The sequence below is a fragment of the Oncorhynchus kisutch genome, linkage group LG7, assembly GCF_002021735.2.
Source record: "Oncorhynchus kisutch isolate 150728-3 linkage group LG7, Okis_V2, whole genome shotgun sequence".
Classification (NCBI taxonomy): domain Eukaryota; kingdom Metazoa; phylum Chordata; class Actinopteri; order Salmoniformes; family Salmonidae; genus Oncorhynchus; species Oncorhynchus kisutch.
The window spans coordinates 1,168,148-1,184,242 of record NC_034180.2 but is presented as its reverse complement, the minus strand read 5'-3'; the positions used below and the strand labels follow the sequence as shown (position 1 = coordinate 1,184,242).

The 16,095-nt window shown below is 53.5% G+C and overlaps 1 protein-coding gene across 1 annotated transcript in view; it reads left to right on the top strand.

Annotated features, from left to right (window-relative positions):
- The window catches only part of LOC109881902 (type II inositol 3,4-bisphosphate 4-phosphatase-like), a 340,632-nt gene that overhangs the window by 276,320 nt on the left and 48,217 nt on the right, over positions 1-16,095 (top strand). The window contains exon 12 of the mRNA XM_031828224.1: positions 14,313-14,417. Coding sequence (XP_031684084.1) covers positions 14,313-14,417 — 105 coding nt within the window. The remainder of the gene's footprint in view (positions 1-14,312; positions 14,418-16,095) is intronic.

Genomic DNA, 16,095 nt, shown 5'->3' with positions numbered 1-16,095 from the left:
ACGCACTACGTTGTGTACCAGTCACCTGTGGGGGGTTTGAGGAGGATGGACGCACTACGCTGTGTACCAGTCGCCTGTGGGGGGTTTGAGGAGGATGGACGCACTGCGTTGTGTACCAGTAGTCTGTGGGGGTTTGAGGAGGATGGACGCACTGCATTGTGTACCAGTCACCGGTGGGGGGTTTGAGGAGGATCGACGCACTGCGTTGTGTACCAGTCGCCTGTGGGGGGTTTGAGGAGGATGGACGCACTGCGTTGTGTACCAGTCGCCTGTGGGGGGGTTTGAGGAGGATGGACGCACTGCGTTGTGTACCAGTAGCCTGTCGGGGATTTGAGGAGGATGGACGCACTACGTTGTGTACCAGTAGTCTGTGGGGGTTTGAGGAGGATGGACGCACTACGTTGTGTACCAGTCACCTGTGCGGGGGTTTGAGGAGGATGGACGCACTACGTTGTGTACCAGTCACCTGTGGGGGGTTTGAGGAGGATGGACGCACTGCGTTGTGTACCAGTCGCCTGTGGGGGGTTTGAGAAGGATGGACGCACTGCGTTGTGTACCAGTCGCCTGTGGGGGGTTTGAGGAGGATGGACGCACTGCGTTGTGTACCAGTAGCCTGTGGGGGGTTTGAGGAGGATGGACGCACTGCGTTGTGTACCAGTCGCCTGTGGGGGGTTTGAGAAGGATGGACGCACTGCGTTGTGTACCAGTCGCCTGTGGGGGGTTTGAGGAGGATGGACGCACTGCGTTGTGTACCAGTAGCCTGTCGGGGATTTGAGGAGGATGGACGCACTACGTTGTGTACCAGTAGCATGTGTGGGTTTGAGGAGGATGGACGCACTACGTTGTGTACCAGTCCGCCTGTGCGGGGGTTTGAGGAGGATGGATGCACTACGTTGTGTACCAGTCGCCTGTGGGGGGTTTGAGGAGGATGGACGCACTGCGTTGTGTACCAGTCACCGGTGGGGGGTTTGAGGAGGATCGACGCACTGCGTTGTGTACCAGTCGCCTGTGGGGGGTTTGAGGAGGATGGACGCACTGCGTTGTGTACCAGTCGCCTGTGGGGGGTTTGAGGAGGATGGACGCACTGCGTTGTGTACCAGTAGCCTGTGCGGGGATTTGAGGAGGATGGACGCACTACGTTGTGTACCAGTAGTCTGTGGGGGTTTGAGGAGGATGGACGCACTACGTTGTGTACCAGTCACCTGTGCGGGGGTTTGAGGAGGATGGACGCACTACGTTGTGTACCAGTCACCTGTGGGGGGTTTGAGGAGGATGGACGCACTACGCTGTGTACCAGTCGCCTGTGGGGGGTTTGAGGAGGATGGACGCACTGCGTTGTGTACCAGTAGTCTGTGGGGGTTTGAGGAGGACGGACGCACTGCGTTGTGTACCAATAGCCTGTGGGGGTTTGAGGATGATGGACGCACTACGCTGTGTACCAGTCGCCTGTGGGGGGTTTGAGGAGAATGGACGCACTGCGTTGTGTACCAGTCACCTGTGGGGGGTTTGAGGAGGATGGACGCACTGCGTTGTGTACCAGTCGCCTGTGGGGGGTTTGAGGAGGATGGACGCACTGCGTTGTGTACCAGTAGCCTGTGGGGGTTTGAGGAGGATGGACGCACTACGTTGTGTACCAGTCACCTGTGGGGGGTTTGAGGAGGATGGACGCACTACGTTGTGTACCAGTCACCTGTGGGGGGTTTGAGGAGGATGGACGCACTACGTTGTGTACCAGTCACCTGTGGGGGGGTTTGAGGAGGATGGACGCACTACGTTGTGTACCAGTCACCTGTGGGGGGTTTGAGGAGGATGGACGCACTGCGTTGTGTACCAGTCGCCTGTGGGGGGTTTGAGAAGGATGGACGCACTGCGTTGTGTACCAGTCGCCTGTGGGGGGTTTGAGGAGGATGGACGCACTGCGTTGTGTACCAGTCGCCTGTGGGGGGTTTGAGGAGGATGGACGCACTGCGTTGTGTACCAGTAGCCTGTGCGGGGATTTGAGGAGGATGGACGCACTACGTTGTGTACCAGTAGTCTGTGGGGGTTTGAGGAGGATGGACGCACTACGTTGTGTACCAGTCACCTGTGCGGGGGTTTGAGGAGGATGGACGCACTACGTTGTGTACCAGTCACCTGTGGGGGGTTTGAGGAGGATGGACGCACTACGCTGTGTACCAGTCGCCTGTGGGGGGTTTGAGGAGGATGGACGCACTGCGTTGTGTACCAGTAGTCTGTGGGGGTTTGAGGAGGACGGACGCACTGCGTTGTGTACCAATAGCCTGTGGGGGTTTGAGGATGATGGACGCACTACGCTGTGTACCAGTCGCCTGTGGGGGGTTTGAGGAGAATGGACGCACTGCGTTGTGTACCAGTCACCTGTGGGGGGTTTGAGGAGGATGGACGCACTGCGTTGTGTACCAGTCGCCTGTGGGGGGTTTGAGGAGGATGGACGCACTACGTTGTGTACCAGTAGCATGTGGGGGTTTGAGGAGGATGGACGCACTACGTTGTGTACCAGTCACCTGTGCGGGGGTTTGAGGAGGATGGACGCACTACGTTGTGTACCAGTCACCTGTGGGGGGTTTGAGGAGGATGGACGCACTACGCTGTGTACCAGTCGCCTGTGGGGGGTTTGAGGAGGATGGACGCACTGCGTTGTGTACCAGTAGTCTGTGGGGGTTTGAGGAGGATGGACGCACTGCATTGTGTACCAGTCACCGGTGGGGGGTTTGAGGAGGATCGACGCACTGCGTTGTGTACCAGTCGCCTGTGGGGGGTTTGAGGAGGATGGACGCACTGCGTTGTGTACCAGTCGCCTGTGGGGGGTTTGAGGAGGATGGACGCACTGCGTTGTGTACCAGTAGCCTGTCGGGGATTTGAGGAGGATGGACGCACTACGTTGTGTACCAGTAGTCTGTGGGGGTTTGAGGAGGATGGACGCACTACGTTGTGTACCAGTCACCTGTGCGGGGGTTTGAGGAGGATGGACGCACTACGTTGTGTACCAGTCACCTGTGGGGGGTTTGAGGAGGATGGACGCACTGCGTTGTGTACCAGTCGCCTGTGGGGGTTTGAGAAGGATGGACGCACTGCGTTGTGTACCAGTCGCCTGTGGGGGGTTTGAGGAGGATGGACGCACTGCGTTGTGTACCAGTAGCCTGTCGGGGATTTGAGGAGGATGGACGCACTACGTTGTGTACCAGTAGCATGTGTGGGTTTGAGGAGGATGGACGCACTACGTTGTGTACCAGTCGCCTGTGCGGGGGTTTGAGGAGGATGGATGCACTACGTTGTGTACCAGTCGCCTGTGGGGGGTTTGAGGAGGATGGACGCACTGCGTTGTGTACCAGTCACCGGTGGGGGGTTTGAGGAGGATCGACGCACTGCGTTGTGTACCAGTCGCCTGTGGGGGGTTTGAGGAGGATGGACGCACTGCGTTGTGTACCAGTCGCCTGTGGGGGGTTTGAGGAGGATGGACGCACTGCGTTGTGTACCAGTAGCCTGTGCGGGGATTTGAGGAGGATGGACGCACTACGTTGTGTACCAGTAGTCTGTGGGGGTTTGAGGAGGATGGACGCACTACGTTGTGTACCAGTCACCTGTGCGGGGGTTTGAGGAGGATGGACGCACTGCGTTGTGTACCAGTAGTCTGTGGGGGTTTGAGGAGGACGGACGCACTGCGTTGTGTACCAATAGCCTGTGGGGGTTTGAGGATGATGGACGCACTACGCTGTGTACCAGTCGCCTGTGGGGGGTTTGAGGAGAATGGACGCACTGCGTTGTGTACCAGTCACCTGTGGGGGGTTTGAGGAGGATGGACGCACTGCGTTGTGTACCAGTCGCCTGTGGGGGGTTTGAGGAGGATGGACGCACTACGTTGTGTACCAGTAGCATGTGGGGGTTTGAGGAGGATGGACGCACTACGTTGTGTACCAGTCACCTGTGCGGGGGTTTGAGGAGGATGGACGCACTACGTTGTGTACCAGTCACCTGTGGGGGGTTTGAGGAGGATGGACGCACTACGCTGTGTACCAGTCGCCTGTGGGGGGTTTGAGGAGGATGGACGCACTGCGTTGTGTACCAGTAGTCTGTGGGGGTTTGAGGAGGATGGACGCACTGCATTGTGTACCAGTCACCGGTGGGGGGTTTGAGGAGGATCGACGCACTGCGTTGTGTACCAGTCGCCTGTGGGGGGTTTGAGGAGGATGGACGCACTGCGTTGTGTACCAGTCGCCTGTGGGGGGTTTGAGGAGGATGGACGCACTGCGTTGTGTACCAGTAGCCTGTCGGGGATTTGAGGAGGATGGACGCACTACGTTGTGTACCAGTAGTCTGTGGGGGTTTGAGGAGGATGGACGCACTACGTTGTGTACCAGTCACCTGTGCGGGGGTTTGAGGAGGATGGACGCACTACGTTGTGTACCAGTCACCTGTGGGGGGTTTGAGGAGGATGGACGCACTGCGTTGTGTACCAGTCGCCTGTGGGGGGTTTGAGAAGGATGGACGCACTGCGTTGTGTACCAGTCGCCTGTGGGGGGTTTGAGGAGGATGGACGCACTGCGTTGTGTACCAGTAGCCTGTCGGGGATTTGAGGAGGATGGACGCACTACGTTGTGTACCAGTAGCATGTGTGGGTTTGAGGAGGATGGACGCACTACGTTGTGTACCAGTCGCCTGTGCGGGGGTTTGAGGAGGATGGATGCACTACGTTGTGTACCAGTCGCCTGTGGGGGGTTTGAGGAGGATGGACGCACTGCGTTGTGTACCAGTCACCGGTGGGGGGTTTGAGGAGGATCGACGCACTGCGTTGTGTACCAGTCGCCTGTGGGGGGTTTGAGGAGGATGGACGCACTGCGTTGTGTACCAGTCGCCTGTGGGGGGTTTGAGGAGGATGGACGCACTGCGTTGTGTACCAGTAGCCTGTGCGGGGATTTGAGGAGGATGGACGCACTACGTTGTGTACCAGTAGTCTGTGGGGGTTTGAGGAGGATGGACGCACTACGTTGTGTACCAGTCACCTGTGCGGGGGTTTGAGGAGGATGGACGCACTGCGTTGTGTACCAGTAGTCTGTGGGGGTTTGAGGAGGACGGACGCACTGCGTTGTGTACCAATAGCCTGTGGGGGTTTGAGGATGATGGACGCACTACGCTGTGTACCAGTCGCCTGTGGGGGGTTTGAGGAGAATGGACGCACTGCGTTGTGTACCAGTCACCTGTGGGGGGTTTGAGGAGGATGGACGCACTGCGTTGTGTACCAGTCGCCTGTGGGGGGTTTGAGGAGGATGGACGCACTACGTTGTGTACCAGTAGCATGTGGGGGTTTGAGGAGGATGGACGCACTACGTTGTGTACCAGTCACCTGTGCGGGGGTTTGAGGAGGATGGACGCACTACGTTGTGTACCAGTCACCTGTGGGGGGTTTGAGGAGGATGGACGCACTACGCTGTGTACCAGTCGCCTGTGGGGGGTTTGAGGAGGATGGACGCACTGCGTTGTGTACCAGTAGTCTGTGGGGGTTTGAGGAGGATGGACGCACTGCATTGTGTACCAGTCACCGGTGGGGGGTTTGAGGAGGATCGACGCACTGCGTTGTGTACCAGTCGCCTGTGGGGGGTTTGAGGAGGATGGACGCACTGCGTTGTGTACCAGTCGCCTGTGGGGGGTTTGAGGAGGATGGACGCACTGCGTTGTGTACCAGTAGCCTGTCGGGGATTTGAGGAGGATGGACGCACTACGTTGTGTACCAGTAGTCTGTGGGGGTTTGAGGAGGATGGACGCACTACGTTGTGTACCAGTCACCTGTGCGGGGGTTTGAGGAGGATGGACGCACTACGTTGTGTACCAGTCACCTGTGGGGGGTTTGAGGAGGATGGACGCACTGCGTTGTGTACCAGTCGCCTGTGGGGGGTTTGAGAAGGATGGACGCACTGCGTTGTGTACCAGTCGCCTGTGGGGGGTTTGAGGAGGATGGACGCACTGCGTTGTGTACCAGTAGCCTGTCGGGGATTTGAGGAGGATGGACGCACTACGTTGTGTACCAGTAGCATGTGTGGGTTTGAGGAGGATGGACGCACTACGTTGTGTACCAGTCGCCTGTGCGGGGGTTTGAGGAGGATGGATGCACTACGTTGTGTACCAGTCGCCTGTGGGGGGTTTGAGGAGGATGGACGCACTGCGTTGTGTACCAGTCACCGGTGGGGGGTTTGAGGAGGATCGACGCACTGCGTTGTGTACCAGTCGCCTGTGGGGGGTTTGAGGAGGATGGACGCACTGCGTTGTGTACCAGTCGCCTGTGGGGGGTTTGAGGAGGATGGACGCACTGCGTTGTGTACCAGTAGCCTGTGCGGGGATTTGAGGAGGATGGACGCACTACGTTGTGTACCAGTAGTCTGTGGGGGTTTGAGGAGGATGGACGCACTACGTTGTGTACCAGTCACCTGTGCGGGGGTTTGAGGAGGATGGACGCACTACGTTGTGTACCAGTCACCTGTGGGGGGTTTGAGGAGGATGGACGCACTACGCTGTGTACCAGTCGCCTGTGGGGGGTTTGAGGAGGATGGACGCACTGCGTTGTGTACCAGTAGTCTGTGGGGGTTTGAGGAGGACGGACGCACTGCGTTGTGTACCAATAGCCTGTGGGGGTTTGAGGATGATGGACGCACTACGCTGTGTACCAGTCGCCTGTGGGGGGTTTGAGGAGAATGGACGCACTGCGTTGTGTACCAGTCACCTGTGGGGGGTTTGAGGAGGATGGATGCACTGCGTTGTGTACCAGTCGCCTGTGGGGGGTTTGAGGAGGATGGACGCACTACGTTGTGTACCAGTAGCATGTGGGGGTTTGAGGAGGATGGACGCACTACGTTGTGTACCAGTCACCTGTGCGGGGGTTTGAGGAGGATGGACGCACTACGTTGTGTACCAGTCACCTGTGGGGGGTTTGAGGAGGATGGACGCACTACGCTGTGTACCAGTCGCCTGTGGGGGGTTTGAGGAGGATGGACGCACTGCGTTGTGTACCAGTAGTCTGTGGGGGTTTGAGGAGGATGGACGCACTGCATTGTGTACCAATAGCCTGTGGGGGTTTGAGGATGATGGACGCACTACGTTGTGTACCAGTAGTCTGTGGGGGTTTGAGGAGGATGGACGCACTACGTTGTGTACCAGTCGCCTGTGGGGGGGTTTGAGGAGGATGGACGCACTACGTTGTGTACCAGTCGCCTGTGCGGGGGTTTGAGGAGGATGGACGCACTACGTTGTGTACCAGTCGCCTGTGGGGGGTTTGAGGAGGATGGACGCACTGCGTTGTGTACCAGTAGTCTGTGGGGGTTTGAGGAGGATGGACGCACTACGTTGTGTACCAGTAGCATGTGGGGGTTTGAGGAGGATGGACGCACTACGTTGTGTACCAGTCGCCAGTGCGGGGGTTTGAGGAGGATGGACGCACTACGTTGTGTACCAGTCGCCTGTGCGGGGGTTTGAGGAGGATGGACGCACTACGTTGTGTACCAGTCGCCTGTGGGGGGTTTGAGGAGGATGGACGCACTGCATTGTGTACCAGTAGTCTGTGGGGGTTTGAGGAGGATGGACGCACTACGTTGTGTACCAGTCGCCTGTGCGGGGGTTTGAGGAGGATGGACGCACTGCGTTGTGTACCAGTATCCTGTGGGGGGTTTGAGGAGGATGGACGCACTGCGTTGTGTACCAGTAGTCTGTGGGGGTTTGAGGAGGATGGACGCACTGCGTTGTGTACCAATAGCCTGTGGGGGTTTGAGGATGATGGACGCGCTACGTTGTATACCAATAGCCTGTGGGGGTTTGAGGAGGATGGACGCACTGCGTTGTGTACCAATAGCCTGTGGGGGTTTGAGGAGGATGGACGCACTACGTTGTGTACGAGTATCCTGTGGGGGTTTGAGGAGGATGGACGCACTACGTTGTGTACCAATAGCCTGTGGGGGTTTGAGGATGATGGACGCACTACGTTGTGTACCAATAGCCTGTGGGGGTTTGAGGAGGCTGGACGCACTGCGTTGTGTACCAATAGCCTGTGGGAGTTTGAGGAGGCTGGACGCACTGCGTTGTGTACCAATAGCCTGTGGGGGTTTGAGGAGGATGGACGCACTGCGTTGTGTACCAGTATCCTGTGGGGGGTTTGAGGAGGATGGACGCACTGCGTTGTGTACCAGTAGCCTGTGGGGGTTTGAGGAGGATGGACACACTGCGTTGTGTACCAGTCGCCTGTGGGGGGTTTGAGGAGGATGGACGCACTGCGTTGTGTACCAGTCGCCTGTGGGGGGTTTGAGGAGGATGGACGCACTGAGTTGTGTACCTGTCGCCTGTGGGGGGTTTGAGGAGGATGGACGCACTGCGTTGTGTACCAGTAGACTGTGGGGGGTTTGAGGAGGATGGACGCACTACGTTGTGTACCAGTAGTCTGTGGGGGTTTGAGGAGGATGGACGCACTGCGTTGTGTACCAGTCGCCTGTGGGGGTTTGAGGAGGATGGACGCACTGCGTTGTGTACCAGTCGCTTGTGGATGGTTTTAGGAGGATGGACATACTACGTTGTGTACCAGTAGTCTGTGGGGGTTTGAGGAGGATGGACGCACTGCGTTGTGTACCAGTAGTCTGTGGGGCTTTGAGGAGGATGGACGCACTGCGTTGTGTACCAGTCGCCTGTGGGGGGTTTGAGGCGGATGGACGCACTGCGTTGTGTACCAGTCGCCTGTGGGGGGTTTGAGGAGGATGGACGCACTGAGTTGTGTACCAGTCGCCTGTGGGGGGTTTGAGGAGGATGGACGCACTGCGTTGTGTACCAGTAGTCTGTGGGGGTTTGAGGAGGATGGACGCACTGCATTGTGTACCAGTAGTCTGTGGGGGTTTGAGGAGGATGGACGCACTGCGTTGTGTACCAGTCGCCTGTGGGGGGTTTGAGGCGGATGGACGCACTGCGTTGTGTACCAGTCGCCTGTGGGGGGTTTGAGGAGGATGGACGCACTGAGTTGTGTACCAGTCGCCTGTGGGGGGTTTGAGGAGGATGGACGCACTGCGTTGTGTACCAGTCACCGGTGGGGGGTTTGAGGAGGATGGACGCACTGCGTTGTGTACCAGTCGCCTGTGGGGGGTTTGAAGAGGATGGACGCACTGCGTTGTCTACCAGTCGCCTGTGGGGGGTTTGAGGAGGATGGACGCACTGCGTTGTGTACCAGTAGCCTGTCGGGGATTTGAGGAGGCTGGACGCACTATGTTGTGTACCAGTAGCATGTGGGGGTTTGAGGAGGATGGACGCACTACGTTGTGTACCAGTCGCCTGTGGGGGGGTTTGAGGAGGATGGACGCACTACGTTGTGTACCAGTCGCCTGTGCGGGGGTTTGAGGAGGATGGACGCACTACGTTGTGTACCAGTCGCCTGTGGGGGGTTTGAGGAGGATGGACGCACTGCGTTGTGTACCAGTAGTCTGTGGGGGTTTGAGGAGGATGGACGCACTACGTTGTGTACCAGTAGTCTGTGGGGGTTTGAGGAGGATGGACGCACTACGTTGTGTACCAGTAGTCTGTGGGGTTTTGAGGAGGATGGACGCACTGCGTTGTGTACCAGTAGTCTGTGGGGGTTTGAAGAGGATGGACGCACTGCGTTGTGTACCAATAGCCTGTGGGGGTTTGAGGATGATGGACGCACTACGTTGTGTACCAATAGCCTGTGGGGGTTTGAGGAGGATGGACGCACTGCGTTGTGTACCAATAGCCTGTGGGGGTTTGAGGAGGATGGACGCACTGCGTTGTGTACCAGTAGTCTGTGGGGGTTTGAGGAGGATGGACGCACTACGTTCTGTACCAGTAGTCTGTGGGGGTTTGAGGAGGATGGACGCACTGCGTTGTGTACCAGTAGTCTGTGGGGGTTTGAGGAGGATGGACGCACTGCGTTGTGTACCAATAGCCTGTGGGGGTTTGAGGATGATGGACGCTCTACGTTGTGTACCAATAGCCTGTGGGGGTTTGAGGAGGATGGACGCACTGCGTTGTGTACCAATAGCCTGTGGGGGTTTGAGGAGGATGGACTCACTGCGTTGTGTACCAGTATCCTGTGGGGGGTTTGAGGAGGATGGACGCACTGCGTTGTGTACCAGTAGTCTGTGGGGGTTTGAGGATGATGGACGCACTGCGTTGTGTACCAGTAGCCTGTGGGGCTTTGAGGAGGATGGACACACTGCGTTGTGTACCGGTAGCCTGTGGGGGTTTGAGGAGGATGGACGCACTGCGTTGTGTACCGGTAGCCTGTGGGGGTTTGAGGAGGATGTACGCACTGCGTTGTGTGCCAGTAGCTTGTGGGGGTTTGAGGAGGAAGGACGCACTGCGTTGTGTGCTAGTAGTCTGTGGGGGGTTTGAGGAGGAAGGACGCACTGCGTTGTGTGCCAGTAGTCTGTGGGGATTTATGCCTGTAGTCGTCGGGGGGAGGGGGTGCGGTTTGAGTGAATAAATCCTCTTCCACAGTTTCAAAAACAAAACGGGTGTTTTCCTTTTATTCATACTTATTAAGCTGGAATGACCCCAGCATACTTCAGATGCTCTAATAACTCCATTCATTCATTCATCATCTCTCCCACTCCTATTGTTTGCCGGCCGACGAATTAGAAGCTTGGTTAATCCCGTTAGTGAATGTTTGTTGGCCTTCCTTGGTCAGCGACAGTAAAGACCCGTCTGTCACTTGCTCTTCAATCATGGTGAGCAAAGTCCCCCTTGTAGACTAAATAGTCTTGTTGTATTGTTACAGAGGTGCCTGAGGGATGAAGTAGTGTGTGAGCCACTGTAGTCCTGTATATTGTAGACAGTCTACAGACACCACCAGTGTGTTTCCAGGTCCTCCACGGTGGGAACTCTAAGTTGCCTGCTATTTGAATGAAAGGAAATCCTCGGATACACTCTGAGAGAATTCCCTGAGCCACCCCAAAAAATGTATCCCTGTCTGCACCGCACAAGAGGAGTGGAGGGAGGATAGGAAAAATGTTAAATGCACAAATCCGTCCCAGCATCAATCTGAACCCCGGCCTCCCGTCCCGGCGGTGGTTATTTGGGAGTCTTGTTTGCTGTGCCAAGTGTGTCCTGAGGCGGCCTTAGGAGCCTGTGAACGCTGAGGCTTTCGCTGTGTTCCTCTGCTTTCCTCAGCACCAGCCCCCCCTCCCCCCACTGTTAAGCTTCTTTAAAGTCTATGCTGCTAGCTAGCTACCGGGCCTGATTGGATGCTGCTGCTGCTACTACTGCTACATATTGGCTTTTTCATTTAGAACGATGTGTGATACTGCATTGGAAAAGGTTTTTGAACTCTCCAGATGGTTGAAATGGCCCTAATCAAAGACGATATTGACTATGTTCATGGATTGATTGGTACAGGAAGGAGAAGGTACTTTCTGCCACCGTCTGTAATCATTAGTGCATTGAACAACCGTTTCTTGAAGTTAGCGATCCAAAGGCATCCCATAATGTGTCTTCAGGCTGACAGAGAGAGACCCTGCATCCCACTGCTGGCTTGCCTCTGAAGCTAAGCAGGGTTGGTCCTGGATGGGAGACCAGATGCTGCTGGGAGTGGTGTTGGAGTGCTAGTAAGAGGCATTCTTTCCTTTGGTCCCCCCAAGAATATCCCAATGCCCCAGGGCAGTGATTGGGGACATTGCCTTATGTAAGGTGCTGTCTTTCGGATGGGATGTTAAACAGGTGTCCTGTCTCTCTGTGATCGCTAAAGATCCCATGGTGTTAACTCCGGTGTCCTGGCTAAATTCCCAATCTGTCCCTCATACCTTCATGGCCACATAATCATCCCCAGCTTCCAATTGGCTCATTCATCCCCCCCTCCTCTCCCCTGTAGCTATTCTCCAGGTCGTTGCTGTAAATGAGAATGTGTTCACAGTCAACTTACCTGGTAAGATCAGGGTTAAATCAGAGTGAGAGAGTCCCTCCACTCCAACCCCGTCCACTTTGGCCAGCCAGCTGTGTGTGGGTCAGTATCCTGGCTCCCTCCTGTCACACACACTGACCACCTGGGCAAACAGATGGGAATTTGATACGGCTAATTCGTCTAACCCGCACCGGTCGCTAGCTCGATTAGCCCCCGTCCCCAGTGCACACAGTTGACAGAGTGACTGACGGCAGCCTACTGAGCTGAAGTGATGGCAAGGCCCCTGGCAGACTTTAGCATTAGCCGTAAGAGATCGCTCAACCTAGCACAGCTGGGTGAGGCCATAGGGCATGTTTAGCTAAATGCTACAGATGAATATGTGACGTCAGAAACAAGAATATAAAGATGGCTGCCAAACTAGGAGCTTTTGAAGGGTGGTGATATAGATACTAAACGAATAGCCGGATATAATTTGGGTATTTGGCCATCACACATGGCAAAGGAATGAAACAGACTTGAACCCTAGCTAGCATCCCGTGTAGGGCCTGTACAAAAATGTACAGTCAATAATCTGGAGCCTGTGTGGACATCTGTAAGTAAGCAGCTGGAGACCAGATGTGCTAGCATCAGGCTAGCATGTTGTAAGTGTAGCCAACTGGAAGAGGAGTTAAATGTTTCATGGGTGGTAGTGGGGACACGTGTGGTGTCCTCGGCAGCACACTGACTCCTGCACGTGCGAACGCTCACTGGGTCCTCCTAACGCTGGGTGGGATGGGGAAATGGAATGTCAAATATATATCCACAGGGAAGAGCAGGATATCTAAATAAATGATATTACTGAGCATATAACTTTGGTATCCTGCGTGTGCTTTTCCCTGTGGATATATATTTGGAATTAGCACCGCAAACATCTACTTGGAACAGTTTATTATAGTCTTGGCTGAAAGGACATTTGTCTAAATGGTCTAAAATGGGATTCCAACATTATGTTGACAAATGGGATGTATAGACCTCTCTGCTCAAATGGAATACACAGGACAAGGGTATATGCACCCAGTCCTTATGCAGACACATCAACATGTTTTTTCCCCCATGTTTGAATGTCTGATTGATTGTTTGAGTTGCGTGGAATTTCTCAAAGCTGGAAACACAGAGTTCTGATCGAATCGAGAGAAAACCCAATTAAACATTTTTGATGTGGAACTAATTTGGAAGAGAACTTCAAATGTTTGTTTGAGGAGAATACAATTTTCCCTCGTGTGTGTGTGTGTGTGTGTACCTGTTTTTTCCCTACCTTTATCTTGACTCACACAAATACCCTCTCCTTCAGCAAACACCGCAGAATGTCAGATAGCCTGCGTTGTTTGACTGTTCTTAAAAGCTTAGCCCTATTTCAAAGAAAGTTTTCCAGCTCTATTTACATATTTAGGATTTACGCTACCGGCGTGGAGCGTCAGATAGTGTTTTTCATCTTCAGCATAAGCCTGTGCTTTATCTTTTGGGGGGGGTACTGTTTTAATTGGAAGTTTGGTACAAAGCAAGTAGTGCAAAAGAGGATCAAATCCTATGCTTAGAGGATTACACTGTACATTAGTGGATGCATTGGAAGGCCTGATCTGAAATTGAGCTGGTTTTGAAATGCGGAGAAGTCTCTGGTATCTGTGATATATATTTCGAAGTATCTTGCATTGGAAGGTAAATCCAAACTTTAAAGTGATTTTACAGTAGCTATGCGTAACGTGTCCGTTAGAAGATATAGGTGTTTGCAGGTTTGTAATAGTTGTATTTTTAAAAGGTATACATTTCTGTCTGTGCTGACATGTGAGGGTCATAACTGGAGCTACAAGCTCAGCCAGATAAGAAGCTCAGGCTAGTAATGAACTGGGGTGTAATCATTCGTCCAAACAGTTGCAAACAGTTACGTTTTGCAACAAAAACAAGAGTTTCTATTGGACAAATTCAGGTTGGTCCTTCCCCGTTTTCGTTCCGTTTGCGTCCGTTTAAGAAAAGCTTTGCAACAGAATCGGCATAATGAATACACTCCTGGGTCCAGACGAAACAGTTCTGTACTCAAGGGTGTGACTCCTTAAGGATTGGTGGCATGCAGCCGATAGGCTTCTGTGTTTGGTCTATGAGTTTGATAACATGATCTTGTAATCTATGACATTGAAGATGCTGAATTTGGTGCTTTCTGCGCATTCTTAGTTACATGATGCAGTGACGCTTTAAAGTTGAGCTAATAGTGTCGATTTGAGAGAGACCACTAAGCGTTGCAAGACCAGCTGGGAGGGAGTGCTGGGTGTCACTGGGCTCTACTATGAGGCCTTCTACCTGATGTGGAAAGCCTCTTTCAGTTATAAACATCTTAATGGCTTGCAATGTGTCCAATACTGACACATCTTTTCTTTGCTATCTTTTCCAGGTCCGTCGTTCAAGCCGAGCTGCAGCAAGGCCCAGAGGTATCTAGAGTTCATCCCTATCAACCTGCACACCCAGAGGATGAGGGTGACGTGTCCTCGACAAACAGGTGTGTTTCCAAATGGACCTATAAAGCATACGGCTTGTATTCATTAGGCACCAAAAACGGATTAAAACAGGGAAGGACTAGCTGGACTTGTCCAATAAGAAATGTACATTTTAGTTTTCAGGGTTATGGTGTGCCCTAATGAATATAACCCTGACTATTACAACTTCATGAGGGTTTTCCAGCTGCTGGGAATGAGCACTGGGGTCTTGAACGTCACCTACAGCCGCTACAGTTCACGTCCTTTGCTCTACTTCTTCTCTTGTCAGGAGAGCGCACAAGGCGCGGATCAGAGGCATCCGGGGTGCTGACAGGTGCATATTAACTCTGACAGACAGACCGACCGACAGACAATGGTCTAACGAAGCCCTACGCGTTTGGCCCTGAGAGGGAATACACAGAATAGCCTGCCTTAGAGCTTCCATCTCCCTCTACAACCAACCCCAATACTCACCTCTCTAGTTCGGCCCTAGACTTGTCAAAATGCATTATGTCCGCTGACACGCTTCTACACGCTAGCTCTGGGATGAGCTCAATAACTGCAAACTCGCTAGCTCTTGGGGAATGTTCCTCAGTTTCGAGTTCTCTCACCATTTGATTGATTGTAAAGTTGAAGGCTAGACAAGCCTTGACACAGATCTCGACTACTCTGCACATCAGGGACAATAAGGAGAATAAAGGGAATGGAGCTGTTAGCGAAAACCATGACCACTGACTGACTGGTCAAAAAGAAGGGTTAGTCAGAAGTCTACCACCCCTGAGAAAGAGGGAGAATGTGTTGAAAGAGATCGTTCCTGGTTCAGTTCAGCCTGGTCTCTGCTGCCAAGTTTCCAGAAGACACAATAGCTCTTGAAACACATGGTGATGCATTGTTTGTTGATAAAATTGCTTCCACGTAGTCTAGTCTGGTCACTCCCTTGGGCAGTTGTTTCCTTTGGGGTGAAAAACGATTCACTTTGACTTTGTCCATCCATGTAAATGACATCAACGTCCTTTCTATTAGTCACCTAGGTTTCTGTGCTTGTCAGGAATTATAGTCATATTTCCTCTAGTTTGGTCTTTCTTTCCTCCCAAACAAACCAAACCAAACCAAACAAACCAAACCAAACCATGCCATTTGGATTTGCGTTCCACTATTGATCATGTAGTGAGAGAATGAGAGAAGGTGACGCTACTAGCGGCTGGCTGGCGTGGGAGCACAGTATGATGACTCAGTCACCATTTATGGCATTGTTTGAACGACAGACCATCTAGGGACGATCACATCTGTGGCCATCTCGAGGAAGAGACATTCCCACAGATGTCCTAGGGTCACTGAAGCCAGGAGAGGTGTAAAGACGGACTTGAATCGACAAAATTCATGTTTGGATTGTTTCAAGAGTTCAGGAAGAGCTACGAAGGTTGACATGTTTCAGTCGTAAGCGTATGGATTTATTGTTACAGAGAAACTGTCGTTCTGTTCGCCGGACGGCGGATAGTTTAAAGAAGAGCAACACAGGTGTGCTCTAATCATACGGTGTTGAGGTGTGGTGATTAGATCCGAGAATGTGTGGGTTTTCATGTCTTTGTTGTACTGTTTGGGGCCATCAAAGTGAAGTTAATTAGACAATAGGAGATACAGGGAATTGGCGCTCTTGGAAGAATAAAAGTTGAGTTTTAACTTAGATCATGTCATTGGTTA